At 52.4% G+C, this 20,679-nt stretch overlaps 1 protein-coding gene across 6 annotated transcripts in view; it reads left to right on the forward strand.

The window, feature by feature from the left end:
* The window catches only part of WT1 (WT1 transcription factor), a 45,685-nt gene that overhangs the window by 10,707 nt on the left and 14,299 nt on the right, over positions 1-20,679 (forward strand). For 3 of the 6 annotated variants that reach the window (XM_066187247.1, XM_066187248.1, XM_066187246.1), the window contains exons 1-5: positions 494-963; positions 5,210-5,332; positions 5,530-5,632; positions 11,702-11,779; positions 20,430-20,532. In XM_066187247.1, the coding sequence (XP_066043344.1) occupies positions 573-963; positions 5,210-5,332; positions 5,530-5,632; positions 11,702-11,779; positions 20,430-20,532 (798 nt within the window). In that variant the 5' untranslated portion in view covers positions 494-572. Of the gene's footprint in view, positions 1-209; positions 964-5,209; positions 5,333-5,529; positions 5,633-11,701; positions 11,780-20,429; positions 20,533-20,679 lie in introns of those variants that run through there. The other 3 variants (XM_066187249.1, XM_066187250.1, XM_066187251.1) reach the window with 2 other exon arrangements.

Here is a 20,679-nt window from a genome sequence, read left to right on the forward strand (position 1 = left end):
ACAGCCACCTCTCCCCCTCCATCCCCGGCTCTCCTGTGTCTCCCCTCCCCCCCGCGCGTCTGGTCCGGCTGGGTTCAGCGGAGCGGGCTGTGGGCAGCCCCTCGGCGGAGGTTGTGTGAATGGAGGATCGGCGTGGCTGACTCCTCCTCCCCTGCGAGCGCCTCTATTTGAGCTTTGCAAAGTTGAGGGTGAGCAGGCATCCGAGGTGAGGCGTGCGCGGAGGCTGTGCCCCCCTAGCTCGGACAGGCGGACATTCGTACAGACAGACACACGCACACGCGCGGACACACAGACACACGCACACCGCACCCTGCCCTGCGCTGCGAGCGGGTGCAAGCCCGGAGGCGATCCTGGAGAACAACCTTTCCCTGTCGCTGCTGCCGGCTCCCGCAGGGCTGGACCCGGGGAGCTGCGTCGCGGAGCAAACTTCCCCCAAAGGGCTGAGCTCGCCGGCCTGGTGCCTGCAGCCGGAGCCGGCCTCCGGCTTGGCGGGCAGGGGCCAGGTGTCTTGGAACAAGTGCGGCCCGGGGGGAGACTGGCTGCCCGGCGGCAGGCAGAAGGTCTGCGAGCAGATGGGCTCCGACGTCCGAGACCTCAACGCGCTGCTGCCCTCCGTGCCCTCCCTGCCGGGCAACAGCAACTGCACCATGCCGGTGAGCAGCGCGGCGCAGTGGGCGCCCGTCCTGGACTTTCCCCCGGGAGCCTCCTACGGCTCGCTGGGGCCGCACTCCTTCATCAAGCAGGAGCCGAGCTGGAACGGATCGGACCCGCACGAGGAGCAGTACCTGAGCGCCTTCACCGTCCACTTCTCCGGCCAGTTCACGGGCACGGCCGGGGCTTGCCGCTACGGGCCCTTCGGCGCCCCGCCGCCCAGCCAGCCGCCCTCGGGCCAGGCTCGGATGTTCCCCAACGGGCCCTACCTGCCCAACTGCTTGGAGAGCCAGCAAGCCATCCGCAACCAGGGTAAGGGCCGCGCTGCCGGGCGCCCCGGGCACGGGGGGCGGCCCCCGGAGGCGCCCGCTCAGCCCCGCAGGGCCGCGCCTGATGTAAACACCAAGCCCAGTCTTTCTCCGCGGCGGCCGAGCCGGGTTAGGCGAGCCAGTCCTCCCGTGCCTCCCTTCCCTCCCTGTGCGGCAGCCACGTCGCTCCCGGGAGCTTTAGGAGCCGCGAGTTGCTCGCCCCCCACCCTTCCTATGGGGCAGTGGATGCAGCGGGCGGCTCTGCCAGGCGGGCAGGAGCCCCCCGGCCCCCTTCCCCGGTCGGAGCAGCCTCTCGCCTTCGCAAAGGTTTGTTCGGGCCGGAGACGGCACAAGCCCTGGAATGGAGCTGGGGCCCGTGGCCCGAGACATCTCCCTCTGCGTGTCTCGGGGGTGATGGGGTGGTGGCGGGGGTGAACCCCCAAACTTCCTCCTGAATCCGAAAAGCGCTGTCCGCACGCTAGTGTTTTCAAGCCTCGTGTCGAAATAACCTCGGGAGGGCTGAATATCCCCAGGCTGGGGTGCACAAGCAGGAACGACTCCTCGTTTCTTGTCCGCATCTCCGCGGCCAGAACCGGCCGCGCAGTAGCTCCCTGCGGTCCCCGGTGTTCGCACCGCCCTGAGAGGCTCCCGAGGGTTGAACGGCCGGGCAATGGGTCATCCGCGTGTGGCACCGGGGTCAGCATCTAATCCTTTTTCTCCCAGTGCCTGCAATATAAACATTGGCGGGTGCAAACGCGAGGAAGAAAGGAAAAGGGGCCAGCGTGCGGAGAACTTGTCTGAGACTTTTCGGGTCTCGTTTCCCCTCCTTCAGCTGGCCCCGGAGTGGCGGTGTGCCGTGGTTTGCTCCTCACTGCCCGGCCCCGGGCGAGGCGCCGGGGAAATTTGACCGAGGGGAGTCGGCCAGCCAAGGCGCCGCGGCTCGGGGCACCGGCAGAGTGTGCCTGGTCCTGCCGGAGCGGGATGAGCGGCCGGGGTCTCTCTGCTTTCAGCATGCGGTTCCCCGCACCCAGCCTGCAGCTCGGGATCGCTGTGCCCCGCGGGGGCAATCGCGTACCCGCCACCGAGGGGCTGGGACCGACCGTCCCGGGGGGCCCCGGGCGATTCGGGCTGCGGGGCGAGGGGCAGAGCAGAGGCCGAGGCCGGCGGGCGCGCTCGGGGCTGGCCGCCGAGGGGTGTCCCGATGCCCGGGCGATGTTTGCAGCGAGGGGCAGGGGTTGTTCAGCAGCGCGGCCGCGCACGGCCTCCCCCGGGCAGTGCCGGGTCGCGGTTTCGGTGCCACCGCGCTGCTGCCTTCGACGCCAGGCCCCTGCCCCAGGGGTTCCCCCGGACTCCGACGTAGGAAGCGGCAGAGCGGGGCTCCTGGGCCGTGCTGCCGATCCCGGCTGGGGAAATGGGCAGCATCCCTGGGGCTGGGGAGAGGCTCTGCCGCGCCGAGGCCCCGGAGCCGCTTCGTGCCCCGCGGGGTCCCCGCTCCAGCTGAGGGACGGGAGGGGAGCGGCCCAGAGCCCGCCGGGACTCTGACGAGGACTTTTGAAAGATATTTGAAAGGATTTTAGACATCGGAGGGGATTTATTATCGCTGGGCGGAAATAGCGACGAGAAAGTGGAGAGAAGGGAGAGGGAGATAAATTCGAGTTAGCGAGGGAGAAAATAGCTGCGACCCCGAGCCATCCTGACGTCCAGGTTTGCCCACCCCGAGGAGAAACGGAGCCTTTACCGCCCCAACACCCGGAGCCCACGCTGGGCTCTCCTCGGGCCCGGCGCCCCGCGGGCCGTGCTCGGCCTGCCGCATCCCCGGCGCCGCACGCACCCCGCACCTGTGCGGGCCGGGAGCCGGGCCCGGCGCACTGACCCCTCCGCACAGCCCCGAGCATCCAGGCCGGCAGGAGCCCGGGGCCGGCGCCGTGGCGGGGAGCAGGGGCCGTGTCCCGGCTCCCTGCCGTGCTCCTCCAGGCCGGGCTGCATCGCCGCGGGGCGGAGGGGTCCCTTCGGCTCGGGGCTGCCTTCCACACGTGCAGCCCTGGGGCTTAGCCACAGCTATTTTCGGTGACACGCAGAGAGAGGGCTCCTTCGGCAAAGGGTGTTCGCCTTTTTTTTTTTTTCTTTTTTCTTTTTTTTTTTTTTTCATGGATAAAATGTTCTTGCTTTGGCTCTCCTCAAGGTTGAACTCTTTTTTTTTTTTTTTTTTTTTTAGACGGTTCCTCCGACCGTGGGAAAGACGCTACCTTGGCTCTGCGATGACATTTCTGCCAAGTCTAGGATGGGGTGGGGGATAGGAGACTAAGGCTTTGAAATCTCTGCCCAATTTTCCTCTTCTCTTTTGCCTGCCTCTTTCATCCAGCTGGGCTCCTCCAACAACTGGGTGCCTCCAGCGGGCCCCGTTCTCCAGCAGATGTACAACTTTCAATTATTTTCAGCACATTTTAATCAGGCCTAGTTCTGATAACGCCCTAATTAAAGGGACCTCACTATCGGCAGCTCGGTTCAGAACTCAACTTTCTTATCACATTCCTGAAGCTTTGGGTCAGGCAACACCGGAAAATGCGGCCAAAACCTCGTCCTGCTCCGAGCTGAGTTTTGAAGGTCACCGAAACTCTCTGGCGGGCCAAAAGTAACGTAGAAAGTGTCAGTGTTTTCTAAAAGTTAAAAGAGAGACAGGGGGAAACGGGGAAAGGGAGTTGAAGGTTGAGCCTCTACCCCGAGGGCTGAGGGAGGAGATAAGGAGCGAGAAACAGCTGTGGGATGGGAGCCCGTAAGGTACCGGCCTGTCAACGCTGCCCGCGTGGCCGCGAAAGGAGCTCTGCTCCTGGGGTCAGGGGGATGTGGGGGACATCTGGCCAGGAACAAGCCAGTCCCACTCCTCTCCCAGCCCCGCAGTCTCAGGGCCGACTTCAAATCACCGCGAAGGTGGAGGTTTTTAAAGCCTTCTCGAATATTTTCATTCCTCCTGTGGCTCCCTCCGTTTCTCCAGCTCGGCCGCGCAGGTCGATGAAGCCCTGTGATGCCTCTGGACTCAGCTTGTCAGCAGAGAGAATAAAAAGGAGAAGCAACATTCGAATCCCTTTGTTGCCTCTCCATTTTATTTTCTCTGAAACCCGCTGTGATTACGGATCGTTGGTGAAGCAGAGACCTGCCCAGCGCCGAACACCCGGCACCGAAGGGGAGCTGAGACAGGCGCCTGAAAACAGCCCCGAGTGTTCCCTCTCGGCTGACAAAATCACTCTCCAGCCACACGCCCCATCCACAGGCGTCCGTGCTGGAATAAGCGGGTTCAGGGAGAGAGGCGTGTGAGGGAGAAAGAGCTCTTAGTCCCTTTGGTTTCTTTTCCCTGCTCGCGTCGGATTTTTTGTTTTGTTTTGTTGGGTTTTTATTTTGGTTGGGATTTTTTTTGTTTGTTTTGTTTTGCTTGGTTTTGGGGTTTTTTTTAAGAGTGACTCTCGGAGGAGCTTGGTTCTCGGGGTAAATGCTGATGAGCCGAGAAGCCTCTGAGATAATATTACTTTGTAATTACTTTTTTAGCTGAAGTTGTTTAGCCAGCTCCAAGTCATTAATGAAAGTTGGTGTCCAAGCACCTGATTTACGATCCCGTGCCGGCCCGGGGTCAGCAGAGGTGGTCCCTTTCCATCTGAATCTGCTCGGTGTAGGAAACAAAATAGGCTGTTTATTATTTTGGAGAGCAATTTTCGCTGAAAGGAGGAGTTTTATTTTTGCACGTAACATTGCGCCTCTTTATTGCAGACTCTTCAGAAAGCCGCTCTTAACAAAATAATAATAATAATAAAAAAAGCGCAAGATTAAAGGGTAACTTCTAAATTGGAAGCGCCAGATGAGCACACTGAGCAGATGGGAATCTTCCTCTTTTAATATGAGCAACAATTAATGAAAACATCCATTTTATTACCGGAGCCGATCTGTTCTCTTTAATCACGAACGAGACTTCCGACTTAGCGCGCCTCGGCGCTGGCTCGGCGCGGCTCTCCCCGCAGAGAGGGATGCGCGAGTTCCGAGGGGCGGTGGCGGAGGGCACGGAGGGGCTCGGGGAGCCTGTCCCTGTCCTTGTCCTCAGCGTGGGCAGCCGCCCCGGGGGAGATCGGCGACGTGCGACAGACGCGAAGCATTTCGAGCCCACGGTGCGGGCTGTGCGTGGCCGTGGGCCCCTCTCGCTCGCCGGCCGCTCGGGGGGGACTCGGCGGAGGCTCCTGCTAACCCCGCTGTGCTCTCTCCGCCAGGTTACAGCACGGTGGCCTTTGACGGGACCCCCAGCTACGGCCACACGCCGTCCCACCCCGCCGCTCAGTTCACCAACCACTCATTCAAACACGAGGACCCCATCAGCCAGCAGCCCTCCCTAGGTAATTTCTGCCCCCGCACCCAAGGGCTCTGTCGGGTGGCCGGCAACCCGCAGGGACCCACCCCAAGCCCCCACAGGCCCGGCACAGAGCTGGAGCTGCCCGGTGCGGGAGGACGCGGCCCTGGAGCCCCCTGATCAGCGCAGGGCGAGCCGAGGCCGCTTGCCCCAAGGGTTAACTCTGTGCTGCTCTCTCCGCAGGGGACCAGCAGTACTCGGTGCCTCCCCCGGTGTACGGCTGTCACACGCCGACCGACAGCTGCACGGGCAGCCAGGCGCTGCTCCTCCGGACGCCCTACAACAGGTACCTCGGCCGGCAGGGAGATTTGCCTCCCTTCCTTGTGCGCGGGTTCTTTGCTGGGACGCGCTCTCTCCCGCGCATGCTGTTCGAACAGCTTCTCCTTTATGCAAGGAAACAGATTTATTCTTTCCCTTCTCAAAAACAAAAACAACCGCCCCTCTCGCAAAAAAAAACCTCAAACCCCAAACAAACAAACAAACCCACACAACCAAAACCATACCTAAAAAAAGAAGATTCACTCGTAAAACCCAAACCATACCAAGGTAAACCCCCTCCCCAACAAAGAAACAAGCGAAAGCCGACAAAAACAAAGAAACCAACCAAAAAAAAAAAAAAAAAACAAAACCCGCAAACAAAACGACATCTCCAAACCCCCACAAAACGAAAAATAGATGCCGCTGCTTCCATCGCGGGCCCCGCTGTGTCTCGGAGTTTTCCCGGGCCGGCTCACCCGCCCGAGACAGGGTTGGCGGCGGCGGCGGCGCCGCTGGACTCTGGCAGAGCATCTCCTGTCGGGAGAGCCGCGCTCCGGCAGCAGGTGCCGGCCGCCTTTGGGAAACGGGAGCCGGGCTGCCCGCACTCCTTGGGCCTGTCCTGTAGCCCGCCAGCGGAGTGAATTTGTGGTTTGCCCTTAACCGCAGCCAGGGGAAGCGCTTGAGGCAGCCCGGCTGAGCTGCGGGGCCCCACGCGTCCTCTCCGGTCCTGGCTCTAGGAGTGGCCGCAGCCCCGGAGCTCTTCCCCGGGGCCGAGAAGGTGTGGGAGTGCTGGCTGGTGAGCAGCAGCCGTGGGCAGAGTGTGGTACAGGCAATTAAACCCCAGCTCCGTCCAAGGGCTTCGTCTTGCAGGCCAAGAGCCGCTCCGATGGCTCCCAGGAGTGATGGGAACTGGCCTGCAGGGAGGTTATTTATTGAAATCGGGGCAATAAACCTATCGGATTTCCTTGCTGGGAGAAAGGTGCGTCTGGAGCTTTGCTGCAAGCAACGAAATCTCTTTGCCAACAGACGGGCCCGTGGCAAGAGCGGCTTCCCGTTTTTTTCTTTTTTTTTCGGTCCAGCATGGGGGCTGGGCGTTGGAGTTTTACAACGTGTTTAGTGAGTAAAAGAAGTTCCCCAAAATTTATTCCTCAACTTTTTGTGAACTTGGAGCCAGTCCCATATCTCGGAGTTGCTAAGTAACTCTCGCACACAAAACAATGTGCCTCTGCGAAGGAAGCCGCGAGCGGCTCCTCTTGTAGGCCGGTTATATCTCAGATTAATCGACACTGGACGTGAGACAACAAAATTCTGTCACTTCCAGAAGCCACTTCGCTAATGAACGTGAGTTGACGTCAAGGGAAGGAGGGAATGAGGTAATGAAGGAAGGAAAGAAGCCTATCCAAAGAGATTAGCTTGCAGAATAATTGGCGGGGCGAACTCCTGAGCTGAAGTGACAGAGATTGCTCGCCGAGCAGGGAAATCTATAAATACGGTTTGGAGGAGGCTTGAGGGGGGCAGCCCCGAGCGGCCGCGGGCAGCCGCCGCCTTCCCCATGGCCCCTGGGCCCCGGGGCTCGCCCTCGCCCCTCTCCTGGAAGCGGCAGCACCTGGAGGTGTGATTCCGATAGGAGAAGGCTGATAGTGTCGAGAGCTCTGTCTTCCGTGGGCTTCCACCGAGGCAGGGGTGAGCGCAGAGCTCTCCTCCCTAAGGCAGCCGCCTCCCGCCCAGCGCCTGGGGACCCGCACCCCGCGCGAGTGGGCAGCGCTCTGCCACGGGGGCCGATTTCCTCCCGACCTCAGCCTTGATCCTGCCCTGCTCCCTGGGAGGTTTACGGCTTACTCCAGTAAGATAAGGATTTAAGCCTTTAAGGCTCACAGGAGCCAATACTGATGTGTGGGGGTGTAAGCGAGGCAGAGCTTGTTCCACGTCGAGGGCAGCCCCAGCTGCACAGAGCCTGCTCCCGCAGCGAGGCCCGCACAGGTTGCTGAGCTCGGTGCTGCCTCTCTTTGTCCCCTACAGAACACGTTCCAGTCCGCCTGGAAAGCGTGGTCAGGAAAGCGGATGAGTTGTTGCGACAGAAACGGGCGGGACTCATTTGCCACATCGCCAACGCCCTGAGAACGACCGCGCTGTCCTTACCCATATTTATCTTGATTTGGCAAAATCGTGATTATTGGTGGTTTTTGTTTGTTTGCTTGTTTGTTTGTTTTTTCAAGATCGTATTTATTCCGCACCTCCTTCTCGAAGATTTTTTTTTCTGCTTTTCTTAGTTCAGGTCAAGGTAGACAGCTCTGCTTTGACAAGTGATCGCTCAGCCACCACATCCGAGTGCCGGGGCTGGGGATGACGGCCAAGGGCTCTGCGCGCCCCCCTGCGCACATGGCCCTCAGAGAGGGCTCAGGGGATGGTGCTCAGCCCCGGAATGGGGTCTCTGTCGTTCCTCGCACTGGCTGGGGACAGCAGGCGCTCCCGTTCGCCTTTAGCAGTGGAGAGGGGGGCGTGTGGCGGAGGAGCTCGGGAACGGGAGGTGTTGTTTCCTCTGTCTCCGGCGAGATGCGGCTGCCGGTGTTTCCCTGCACCGCCTCCTCTCCGCGACTCCCGGGACCCCGAGCAGCGCTGCTTTGTCCTCTCCGTCTTGCAGCGCCTCTCAGGGACGGCCATCCCTCCGCCACCCCCGTCCCGGGTCCGCCGCGTCCAACAGGACCCGAGGGAGGGGTGATGCTTCGGCAGGCGGAGGTGGAGCGAGTGGTCAGAGGGAGAGGATGCCGAGGGAGTCGCCTCCACCTGATGCTCTCGCTTCCCCCCCATGACCATCTCTCCAGCAGGGTGCGAGGGACCCTCCCGGCTCCCCCGCTGCCCGCGGAGCGCGGCCCCAGACCGAAGCCGGGCCGGGTGGCGGCTGGGCGTGGGCAGGAGGGTCCGGCCCGTCCGCAGCGCGGAGGCGCTCGGGGCTCAAGAGCCTCGCCTTCTCTCCCGTGCCGCGGCCAACTCGGGAAGAAAGAAATGGTTGAAAGATCGTAATTCTTAGGCTGGAAGCAAAACTATCTCTGAAATCTCTCGCCCCGGGCCACTACTTGCTCTCTGTTTATGGCCCGGGCAGCTGTGGTTGCTGCCCCGCGCTTGTGGTTGGTAGCTGGACACGGACGACAAACCCGCGCAGATTGCAAGCGAGCGTTTGTGGGTCCATTAAAAATGGTGATGTGAACTTTTCTACCTCGCGTTGTTTAAATGTAGTAAACATGCTCGATGTTGAATATTTACTGTGAGTCACACTTGCAAAGACTTTAAAAGTGGAGGAGTCTCGGTTCAGATTATAGCTCTTTCTGTGCAGAGGTCAAGAACTCGGTATTACTGCAGTGCAGGCCAAAACAAACTCTATATGATCTACTACTGGTTTCCTTTTAAGTTCCCTTTTTGCTCAGCGTTGACTTCCTTTTATTCCACTCCAACTTACATTAATCCCTGTTGTAGAAATGTTCCCCCCCCCCCCCCCCCCCCCGTTTCTCTTTAAAAGCATCTTTGTAATGAAAATAAGTTATTTTTAGTGTCTTCTTTGTGGCCGCTCGAAGGGCCAAGGATTCAGATTGGAATCAGCACAGGCGTATCCCTGGAGACCCCGCTTTCCTCCTCCTCATGCAAACCCCATCCAAAGCCGAGATTTTGAGCGAAGCTCTTGGTTCCATGAGATCATCTCACGGTACTGTCAATAACAAACCGTGGCCAGACGTAAATGGCGTTGGGGACGTCCTGTTCTCTGTCACATGTCAGATGTGAGATGTTTAATCCGAGCCACTGCCCGGTGGCCCCCGGGCAAGAGGCGGCCGGCGGGGCAGCTCTTATCTCCGGGCTTAAGGGGCGCGAAGCACGGCGGTGCCCCCCTGCCTCCCTCCCAGGGCCGATTTACCCAAAGCTCCGGCAATCCCGGCTTTTTCGAGATGAGAACCTCGCAGCTCCGTGGCTCGGGACAGAAAAGAAATTTCTCCCCTTGGCCGCTGCCGACCGCAGAGATGGCACGGACCCCACCTGCAGCCCGTGGGAGGGGGTGCGGTGCCGCACCGCGGGCACCCCGGTGCCCCAGTGTGACACGCCCGGAGCGTGCCGGGGCGGCCCGGGCTGATGTGGGGTCCGAGGCCGGGCTGATGTGGGGTCCGGGCCGGGCTGGTGTGGGGTCCGAGGCCGGGCTGATGTGGGGTCCGGGCCGGGCTGATGTGGGGTCCGGGCCGGGCACCTGCTCCCCCCACGCTCATTCCCCGGCTCCAGCCCCCAGCAGTAGGAGGACAAGGAGGAGCGAGGGCTGAGATTCTCTGCTGGGGCGCCCGGCTCACGGGGCATCAACGGGGCAGTGCAGGGTTTAGCGCAAATAGCGGAGCTCAGCTCCCACCCCTCTCCCAGTGCTTCCCACGACGCCAGCCTGCCCGAAAGCCGCTCGGGGCTCCCTTCGGAGGCTGAAGCCAGCTCGGGCTCGGCCGAGGAGCCGCGGCCGGCATGCGGAGCCAGGAGCGGGGCGCGGCCGGAGCGCGGGGGGCGCGTTTGGCCGGGCGGGCACCCGGAGAGCTGCGGCGGCGCCGGGGCGCGGGCACCGCGCTGCTCCCGGGGCGCCTTGTCTTGGACACTGTCACCCAAGGGCGGCACGGAATACAGTGGCCGCGAGCTGTGACAAGATGAATAAGTGTATTGCTTTATGAAAAAGCAAAGGAGGGGAAAAAAAGTGGATATTGTGGGGGAGGCTCTTATAAATGAACTGTCAAGCGAAAGAAAGTTAAAGGGAAATCTCCTGCTGTAAATGCATCGGGCGGGCACTTCTAATAAAAATCAGGGTCCTGGAGGAATTAATTACAGCAGCATTACAGGAAGAATTCGTGGAATTGCAAAACGTAGTTGGCACAGACCAGCACGGGCTGCTATTGCGAATGGGGAAACTGCAGGAGAGTTTAACAATTCCTGAGCTGATATGCAGGACATTGTAGTAGCATAATAGCACTTCAGACACACTAATGAATAATAGTGTCCAGTGATACTGACAAATGATATTACGCATACTTCGAGATTGAAGTCACTTAATTTGTTTTTATATGCAAAAGCTTCCCAGTGGATTCTAGCTTTTTTTAGGTCGCTTCTACCTGCCACGGAGTAAGAACAAACAAACAAACAAAAAACCCCCCAAAACCCCCCCGTCTTCTAATAACAAAACGATATCAATTCACCGCGTAAATCCAGCGAATTTAGGTGTAATTAATCAGCGGGGAGACTTGCATTTATTGTGAGCGGCGGTTCCCCGGCATCCATCACACCGCCCTCCTGAGAGGCCGGGGGCCGGCGGGAGCTGCCCTGCGAGGAGAGCCCGGGGCGGGGGGAGCCTGCCCGGGCCCGTGGGGACCTGTCCTGCCCGGAGAGCGCTCTCGGGGCTCCGCGGGGCTCCGCGGGGCTCCGTGCCCGCCCCGCGCCGCTTCTCACCGCGGCCGCGCTGCCCGCGTTTGCCGCTCCGAGCGGAGAGCGGGGCCGGGGAAGCGGCGGCCGCAGCCCTCGCCGGGCTGCCTGCGGTGTGTGCCGGCGGGGAAAGAGCCTGCTCCGGCGGTGAGCTTCGTTTATCGCTCAGCCACTCCATTTTTCTCCTGCTTGTCAAGCCCCTCTATGTAGCAACATCCATCACGAGTCACGATAGCTGTTTCACTCCATTACCCACGTGGTCTCTCACACTCCTGGTTAAAATAGTTAACAGGTTTGACTTTTTAAAACAAATAATCGTTTGCGTTACCCCGCCGGGCTGCTTATATTCGTTTCATTCATTTCAATGCGTCGATATCGGATATTATTTTTCGGCAAGGAAAAAGTTTTGTGTTTCTATTTCCAGCTCTTTACCAATCATCAGGCTTGCAGATTCAAAGTGTCTTTTGGAGCCACAGATTTCCTTTTCTTTTATTTCCTTTTATTTTTTAAAAATTCACAATGCATCGATAAAAGGGATTATATAAAATAAATTCACTTCCTGCTATTTTATATTTAAAGCAAATAACAAAGAAATTGTTGATATTCCGATGTTTTGGGTTTTATTTGATAGCTGCGATTTTAGTTCTAATTTTACATCTTTTCACAACAGCGACAATTTATACCAGATGACCTCACAGCTTGAATGCATGACATGGAATCAAATGAACTTGGGATCCACACTGAAAGGGTAAGGAGCTTTGTTCTCTTCTAACCTGTTGCCCTAGTGAAGTTGCATTACTGAGCTAACTCTATCTTGGATTTTATCATTTGAATCCGGTCACTTGCACGAAAAAAAACACTGTCCGGTCATGAGAGTGGCTCATCACCTGGCGGGAGTTTGCGTGTTTTTGATGATCCTTGTCCCAGCCTGAGCGGAGCGTCGGGGTGCTGGCTGGCCGTGCCGCGGAGCCCTGCGCTGGGTGTGTCGGGGGCTCCGGTGGCACCGGGCAGGGCAGGGCAGGGCAGGGCCGGGCTGTGCCCACTCCCGGTGCCTGGGCCCCTCCCGGAGGGGCAGCCGCGGCCACTTCGCGCTCTCCTCCTTGAGCTGTCGCCCCTTCCTACCATCCCTCTTCCCTTTCCCTGCCTTCGCCAGGCCCTGCGTCCTGTGTCCCGGCCCGGCCGCCTCCCGGCTTCCTTCCTCGGGCCATTGTCGCCCTCCCACCTGCCGGGAAGAGGCTCCGGCCCGCCTCCCCCGCGGGGCTTCCTGCGGCCGGGCGGGCAGGAAGGCTCCGAGGCGCCGCGGGGCCCCGCCGGGGTGGCGGCCGCTGCAGGGCGGGCAGCGCTCCGGTGCCGCCGCCTCCATCTCCACACCCACCGTGCCCGGTGCCTCCGCCGCTTCTGCCGGGGCTGGGGATCTCCCAATGCAGCCGGGGGTCGGAACGGGACCGAGCATCGTCACCTCGGTCCATCCGCGGTGGCTGCCACGAGCGGCAGAGCCACCTTTTGATCTTAGCCGAGAGAAAGCCGCAGATTGCCTGCTCTGCTCAGGGTTGATAATTCACAGCTCTCAGGAGATAATTGGCTCTGAAAACTCCCCCACCTAAAGCAGGTATTGCCAACTTTGAGATGTTCTCAGTGGCCAAATGTGTGCAGTCTCAGGGGAACAAGCAGGAGAGGCTGATAAAAGCCTGCACGGATCTGTGCTTTCATGTAGTTGTCCATAGATGTGAAAATCTTGTTCAAGATGGACTTTGTGTACACTGCTGTACTGCGATAAAGGAAAAAAAAATATTATGGGTCTCCTTGTAGCTCATAAACCAGTGGTGTTTGAAGGTTAGAGGGAGTAGTGTAGTAAACTAACTGTACTCAAGTGAACAAGGGAATTGAGCCTGAAGAAATCCGTCAAGGAGCTTTCTTCTGGTTAGAGGTCCCAAAATCCTACAGTTGTGTATGTTTCACTGTCTTTGCTGCTGGTCCCCTCTTTTTAAAGGCTATTTCCTACTTTTCTTCCATAAGTCTTTTTGATTTCCTCTTGAAACGGTACCCTTTAAAGATCAGTCATTGCAATATTAGACACTGTTTTGTCTCTTCTGAAGAAAATATCCTGCAAAATGTAGAAACACATCAACCTTGACTGAGGTCCAAGTTATTAAAGCAAGGAAGAGGTTATTCTTTGGGGAACTCAGTGAAAAAAAAAAAAAGTCACAATAGAAATATTAAAGGAGTACTGAACAAAACAAATGGCTTCTTACTTGTCCAGGAGTCAGACTGTTAGCAGTGTAAAGTATGTGACCTAGGATGCATGAAAAGGGGGAAAGAATCAAGATGAATGATCTATGGTAAAACAAAGCTGAAAGTTTTGGTATAGGCCAAGATTGTAGAATCTGTGGAAAATCAGTGCTAGACATAGCCTCATCACTGGTAACATGAGCCAAAATAGTTATCTGTCTTTTCTGGCTGAGAGTTACAATACACAGTACCTCCAATCTCTGTTGCCATGAACATAAGGTATTCTTCCCAAGATTTACATCTTTAAAATATATGAACTGTTCATAAGTGATTCCCAGGCGTTTAGTGTTTCAGATGCTTTTCTCAATCTCGTAGTTGTAATTTAAGAATTTTGGAGTCAATCTTCCTGTTGAAATATGGAGCTTCTAGATTCTGTCCAATGATGACAGTCCCTGTTCAGCTCCTTGCCTTCAGTTCTCCCCAGCACTTCTTCCTGGCTTCAGTGAGACTTTTGCACATTATAAGAAGGAAGAAAACGTTGCCAGTAAGTTCTGCAAATAGTCAGAGAACTCTACAGTTATATAAAACTTACGAGTCACACATTTTATACTTGACAGCAGACCAGGTCAGTAGCTTGCTTTGCTGCGTTCATGTTCAGCCTAAGTTTAACACACTGAAATGAAGCTTTTGCAGTACAATTTAGGTAGAGTTAGTAGGCAGTTCCTGTGCTGAAGTTGTCCAGATGAAGAGCATCCTGGTTCTAGCTCTTTACAATCTTGCCAATATTTGAGTGATCAGCTCCAGAATCTCCCCAACCCAGATTAAAAGTTTGAAATTTGACAAAGAATATTGTCAGGTGGCCAGAGCTTTGTCCTTTCCAGTCATTGTGAAAATCATTCCTGTTGAGTCGCAAGCTCGTTGTGTCAGCAGCAGCAAGAGCCTGGCCTCTAAACCTGAATAATTTTATCTGCTCAGAGCCTGCTTCAGGCTGTGGCTTTAAGGTCATGGAAAACTGTTTTTCCTGAATGCTTTTTGCTTCACGGATATTTTAATGTTGGATATTGGAACTGAGAGCAAGAAGTTTCTATGTGTCAGTGGAGCTTGGTCTGAGCTCTTTTCAGTAGGTGCAAGCATGAGGAATCTGTGGAAGGCATGGCCTGAGAGAAAGGCAGAGGTGGGCAGTAAAAGGTATGGAGCAGAGATCCTGGCCAGCCATTGCTAAATGGTGAAGAGAGACACCTGAAGTGAAACGAGGTGTTGTCTTCTGCCAGAGTACAGCACCGTGATGGACTGGCAGGGAGAGAGTGGTGTTAGCAGGGGAGCAGATAGAAAAGGCTGCAGCCGAGAGTTCTGGAGGTTTCGACTTGCTGGCAAACCAAAAGGATGTCTGATGGCCCAGGATGACCTTCCCTCTGCCACGAGCTGTCCTTTGAGAAGAGGACAACCCACCACTGCTACCATACAGTCCAAGTGACCTGAATCTGTATTTTAGATTTTCACTTGGGTTTTGAATTCCAAATTGATAGAGCTCTGATGGAGCTCAAGTTGTGCTTACAACTCACGTGAGAGAAGGGGAGTGCTTTGTGAGCTTCTTGTGTGTGTAAATTGTGTTGCTTGTTTGTCCAGACAACCCTCTGCCACCTTCTGAACTTTGGGTGGACCACAGGGAGGGCTGGCTTGTCTGTGAGCTGTCTCACAAACTGGCAGCTTCTAGAATCTGAAAGGAAAGCTTCATTGTCAAGGCAGTGAACCTCGCTGTGGGACTGGATTTTATCTCCTCAGACTGCCTGCTGATGATTTGTTCCTCATTTGTGGTATTTTGTTTGGAGCTGCTGGGATCAGATTTATTCTGTTGCAGGAAAGTCAGTAGGTCCCAGACATCTCAAAATTCATGTCCCACATCGGTGGGCACTTTTGCCATTGGTTTCTGTCTTCCATATTTTTGTGTTGCTTTTTCATTTGTCCGATATGAAAAACACTGCTTCCTTCCATAGCACTTCCAGAGGAAGATCTCAGGGCTATAAAACTCTCCTTTATATTTTGATGAGTTAAGTGTAAAAGTGTCATGGAAATAACTGATACCAAGCAGGAAGTGACACTGCATGGTAGACAAGAAGTGTAGCTAAATTCCCAACAGCAAGACTCAATTTAATTGTCTCTTCAGCTGCTCGAGTAAAATGCTTTGATCCATACTTCTAACAGTCATCTGAAATCAGGCATGGAACCAGACAACATGTTGGTTTTCCCTTTTTGGTTTTGCTTGGGTGTTAAACACTCAGCATGATCCATGGAAATGGAAATGGGTATTTATTGCTGTTTTCTCAGGCTCACTGTAAGGAATATTAGGTATGATCTCTGTAGAACGCTATTAAAGCCGCATCTAAAGCAAGGCAGTGAAAACCTTTCTTGTTTAGGAGTGGTTTGTAAAGGTTTTTCTGTTTAGCTTTGGTGGTATTACTAGTAAAATGTGGAGGTGAAAAACTTGGGTTTAGCTCCGCAATCAAGATGAGCTGGAAATGGGCAATAACCTCCGGTCTCTAATCTGGAATTTATCCTTTCCCACCAATAGCTGACAGTCTCGTTCTGAAGGGAAGGGTTTAGTGAAATCCTGACTCCCCTCAGGTCGATGGGAAAAAAAATCCCAAACCAAAGAAAGACTACTGAAGTCAGAAACACAAGGGTCCCCTGAAAATTTAAAGCCTTCCTTTCATTAGCCAGCTGATTCTCCCATTGAGGATGGCAGAAGGGCTCAAATCTGTGAAATCACATTTTTTTTAATATTCCTTTGCCTTGGAAAGGGCAGATAAAAATGCATCTTCGTACTCCACCCTCCATAATAGTATTAGACAAAAACCAGGCAGAAACAGGATCTTCTATATAACTAATCAGGATCCTTTTCTGTCTCCATACATATTTTTCCCAGGGTGCTAGGATGGTAAATATTTTAGCAGAGGGAATTAACTCTACTTCTCTTCCTTTATGTTCTGTTATCAACGGGACTAGCCCACACCCTCACTTTGCCTCATTTTTGGCTCTGTTTCTAAACCCTAAAATTCCTGTTCCTGCAGTGAAACACAATTAAATTGAAGCTTAATGTGGTGCCTGTTTTATGTAATCTTGCTTTCTGGCTTTTTTTATTCTTCCAAGTCTGAATCTCATGAATCAATGTGTATTCACATTTCACATCTGAAATTTTCTAGCTCTCCTCAGTGTGCCCTAAAGCTTCCCTTTTTTGGTTTATGAAATAATAATAAAAAGCTTAACTCTTCAGATTAAGTTGTAGCTGCTTTATACATTAGACAGGCAATTTCAGTTTTACAAAGTAAAAATGGTGTGAGAGAGAAATTGCAGCTTGATTATTTTTTTAAAATATTCAGATTAGAATGTCATCTTTTATGAGTTTTTTTTTATAACCACTTAGATTGATACAACTCTCTAAAGCTGTTCTGTTTTTCATCACACATTCTCATCTGTAAACCCTTCATTTTTATTAATCTCTGTACAATCTGTACAACTCTGAGATTAATCATTTTAAAAGAGCTACTCTGCGAGTGTTAAGGATTTGCTGGGCTAATGGTAAATGCAAGTGCTTCTAAATACTCAACAGCACAGAGCTCTTCCTTTGTAAGTATCAGCCTTTGTTTCCCAGTTATCCAGAATTACATTTTATGGCTTTGTTTCCAGGTCTGGCTGTCTAGAGCCAGAGAACAAAATACACTGAGTCCTTGTTTCACCAACTAACGCAAACTCTAAATATTCATAGTCCCTTTCTGCCTTTGAGCGGTTCTGGTTGGAGTTAAAAGGAGTTGTATATTTACAAATAATGGCAGAGCTGGACTGTGAGGTCAAATCCTTCACTCCTTACTCAAACAAAAAATTGTGTTGGATCCTGGCAGGGCAGTTTGGCTGCATCTGGTCTTGCTTAGTTTTGAGTCCTTTTAGGACCTCTGGAGAGATCAGTCTAGTGTCTCTCCTAAGTATGACTCTGGGCCTTACTGGGGATTTCGTCTGGCTTTTTTTTCTTCTTTGGTTAATTCAGCTGAGCCTATAAGGCATTGTCTCTTTGCCTACTTAAACACAGAGTGCCTGACCAGAAAAGATGAAAGTTAAGGACTGTCCTACCCTCTGGAGATTTCCTTTTAGTTAATGTACTGCAGGTAGAAATTCACCCGCTACTTGTATTCCTCGTCTCTGTGGCATTGTGTTCGCTCATTATCTCTTGCATGCAATAAAGCAGGTGTTTGAATTTAATAATGGATGTAGATTTGTATCTGTTCTTCTATCCCTGCTTTTATTATAGTGTATAAACTGCAACCATATGAAACAAGCCAACTGTGCCAACTGTGATGCACTCTGTGGCATAAATCATGGGTAAAGCATGGAGTGAAGAGGCTGGAAGAGGAGGAACTCTATTTCTCCACGAGGTTACTATGGTTGCAGGGTGAAGGCTGAACTTCAGGAGAGCTACGGTGTAGGGACAGTTTGTGAAAACTCCTCCTTCAGAGTTCCAGTTTCCCACTGACTGGAAAGAGTTTCCACCTGTTAATTTCTATCTCCCCAAAGGTCAGATTATTCCACAGTGCTCCATAATGAATAAATAGTGTTTTAACCAAGAAATGTCTCATGATCCATTTTGCTGTCAGCAGCCATATGGCCATGCTGAGTACCAGCCCGTGCTGATGGAAATGTGCCCAATGTAAAATGGGAAATAGAGCTCCTGGTTATTAAAGCATCCCTCCTAGGGAGCTGGCTAAGGACTTAGTATATTATGGGTCAAGGGGCTCAGAAAACAGGTTTTAATCTTCACGGCGTTACAGTTGAATGTGCAGTTTTAGTGAAGTATAACTAGAAGAAATAAGGGGAGGAAATAGGTAAAAGGCTGGCTGTTGAGGATGGCTTTCCAACTGTGCAATAAAAACTGAGATGGAGATCATCTGGAGGATACCTCTCATTCATAGAGCCATTCCTTAGGTAAGACAGGGTCTTTGTTCTGCCTCTTGTTCCTGGGAGAAATTATTTCAGAACTGACTGGTCTTTACAAAAAAGGTTACCACTGAAAGATGAAAACCATGAGAATTTAGAGGGAAAGTGGGGCTGTGTTTTATGGTATAAGATTTTACTACATATTCCTGCTTCTCCTTCTAAAGTTTCTGTCCTGGGAATTCTTATCTGTCTTTGTGTCTGTTGTTTATTGTAGTGTTTAAGGTTGTTAGGACAGGCGTGAAGGGGAGGTTACACTCAGGGTGACCAGTGCTGAAGTTCACATTTTCCCTTGATTTACTGCTGTGCTACAGGTCAGCAACAGCTTCTGCTGCAGAACTTCCTCCTTATCAATGGTGGTTCTCATTCCATTCCTGTTTCAAAATGCACTGTGTAATTTGTGATCAACATGGGTGCCACCAGGGGTTGGGGGATTTCAACACCCCTCTCCCCAGATTTTTTTTTTTTAATTTATTTTTTTTTTCACATGTAAAGACTTACTGCCTTTGAACAGAGAGGAAAATTTGATGCTGGCGGGGAATCTGTGCTGATCAAATGGTGATAGCAAATGGCAATTTGTTACTGCAAAAAGCTGCCTGTGGGCTCTGGGCAGAGAGAAGACCCTATTTATTTGGACATGGTGCAATCTACAGCATAGTTTAATCCATTTAAATCAGCTAATGGTATCTTCTTTATCTATTAATACAGCTATTACTGCAGAACAGAGATCCTTTCTTGCCACCCCTCCATAACTTATTTCATTATGATCACCTTAAAACTGAATTAAAAATGAAATAAGCAGAGCATACCTTCCCAAAAGATGTAGCCTTTAGTTTGAACAGGCAGGTGGAGCCAGGATTTGAAATTAGCACTGCAGAACAGTGAAAGAACTGACCTCAGAGAACACCTCTGCCAGTCGCTACGAATGTTGAGGAGTAGTGCAGCCCACCCTGTGCAGGGAGAGCTGCTCTCAGACTTCTCCCCTTTAGACATGGCCTGCATTCCAGCTTCACTGCCTGCTCTGCAAATCACTTAAGAGGTTTAAAACTTCCTTGTAATTCTACTCTGCACATGAACTTTGAGTGAAGGGAAAGGAAGGACCGGTGAAATGAGAGTCTGGACCTCAGGGACCCCTTCAAATTGCTATTGCAAGCATTTGGCAAAGACTGAGATAACATCCTACATATCCATCTTTGTCCCTAGCTGTGTGCCCCGGGGTTTTGTTCTGGGCTTTCTAATTTCTGGTGTAGTGCAAAACATGTACACTTGCCATTGCCAATGTATACTTCTACAAGTGATAATGTAACATACTTGTTCAAAAATTAAACCTAAAATGTATTTACGTGATTTTGACATTAGGAAGGCTGCAAACAGGAGACATAGCAATGCTCCAGCATTCAGGAAAGGAGAACATAGGATTTTGAAGAACGTAATTAGACAAAAACATATGGCTGTGGCAACCCCAAAACACACCAAAACTTAAAAATTCTTAAAATTCTTGTGAAAATTTATACCTAGTAGAGATAGACTTCTTTAAAAAAAAATTAATAAAGGGTTAATTTGTAGTGCATCCTACAAGCTGATATGTGGGATAAATAGTTTAGACACTGATTTGTAATCTCTGTTTATGAGTACATGACTGCTATTCTTATAAATGTCATCACTTGCATGGTAGTATCAGGTAATATCTGAGTCATGAGGTGCTGACAAAAATCCACTGCACTTAATGTGAAACTTGAGGCATTTTGCTCATTCCAAAAGATATTAGCAATAGCCAGCCCCACGTTTGACTGATAAATAACGTGAACATGTGCACATGACACCGTTGTGCTGCTATGTGAATTTTTTCCTCTTACCTAAAATCTTTGTGGAAATACATCAGAGTTCAAATCATGACAATTTCTGTTGTTTTTTTTTTTTTTTTTTTTTTTTTTTCTTTTTCCCCTGGATACCTTAATGAATACTAATAGATGTATGTATGGAGTCAGAGCATTGTGCCAGTGGGAGCAGATCCATGTGAATGAAGGCAAAGCAGGTCTCCTTTAGTGAATTTTGCTCGAACTTGGATATCATGGCTGTAAAAGCGAACTCTGCAAATGTTACCACTGGCTTAGGAAAGAAAACCTCTCAGATGGAGCTGAGTACTCAAATATATTTCATTTTTTCATTATTCCCATCTTTACTTACAGACATACAACGGGGTATGAAAATGAGAACCACAGCACTCCCATGTTGTACAGCTGTGGGGCCCAGTACAGAATACACACCCACGGAGTCTTTAGAGGCATACAAGTGAGTATGGTGGGGCATTCTTCCTAGGGAGGTAAAACTGCTGCCCGTTTGTAGTGTTCATTCACGACTTCACTGGTGTTCATAAACCCATCCTTGGTTTCCCCATGTTGTCAAGAATTGCTTTAGGTAAGTGTCCTGACTTCACTG

This window comes from Chamaea fasciata, unplaced genomic scaffold (genome assembly GCF_029207755.1).
Source record: "Chamaea fasciata isolate MVZ Bird 193981 ecotype frontalis unplaced genomic scaffold, bChaFas1.0.hap1 SCAF_7, whole genome shotgun sequence".
Classification (NCBI taxonomy): Eukaryota; Metazoa; Chordata; class Aves; order Passeriformes; family Sylviidae; genus Chamaea; species Chamaea fasciata.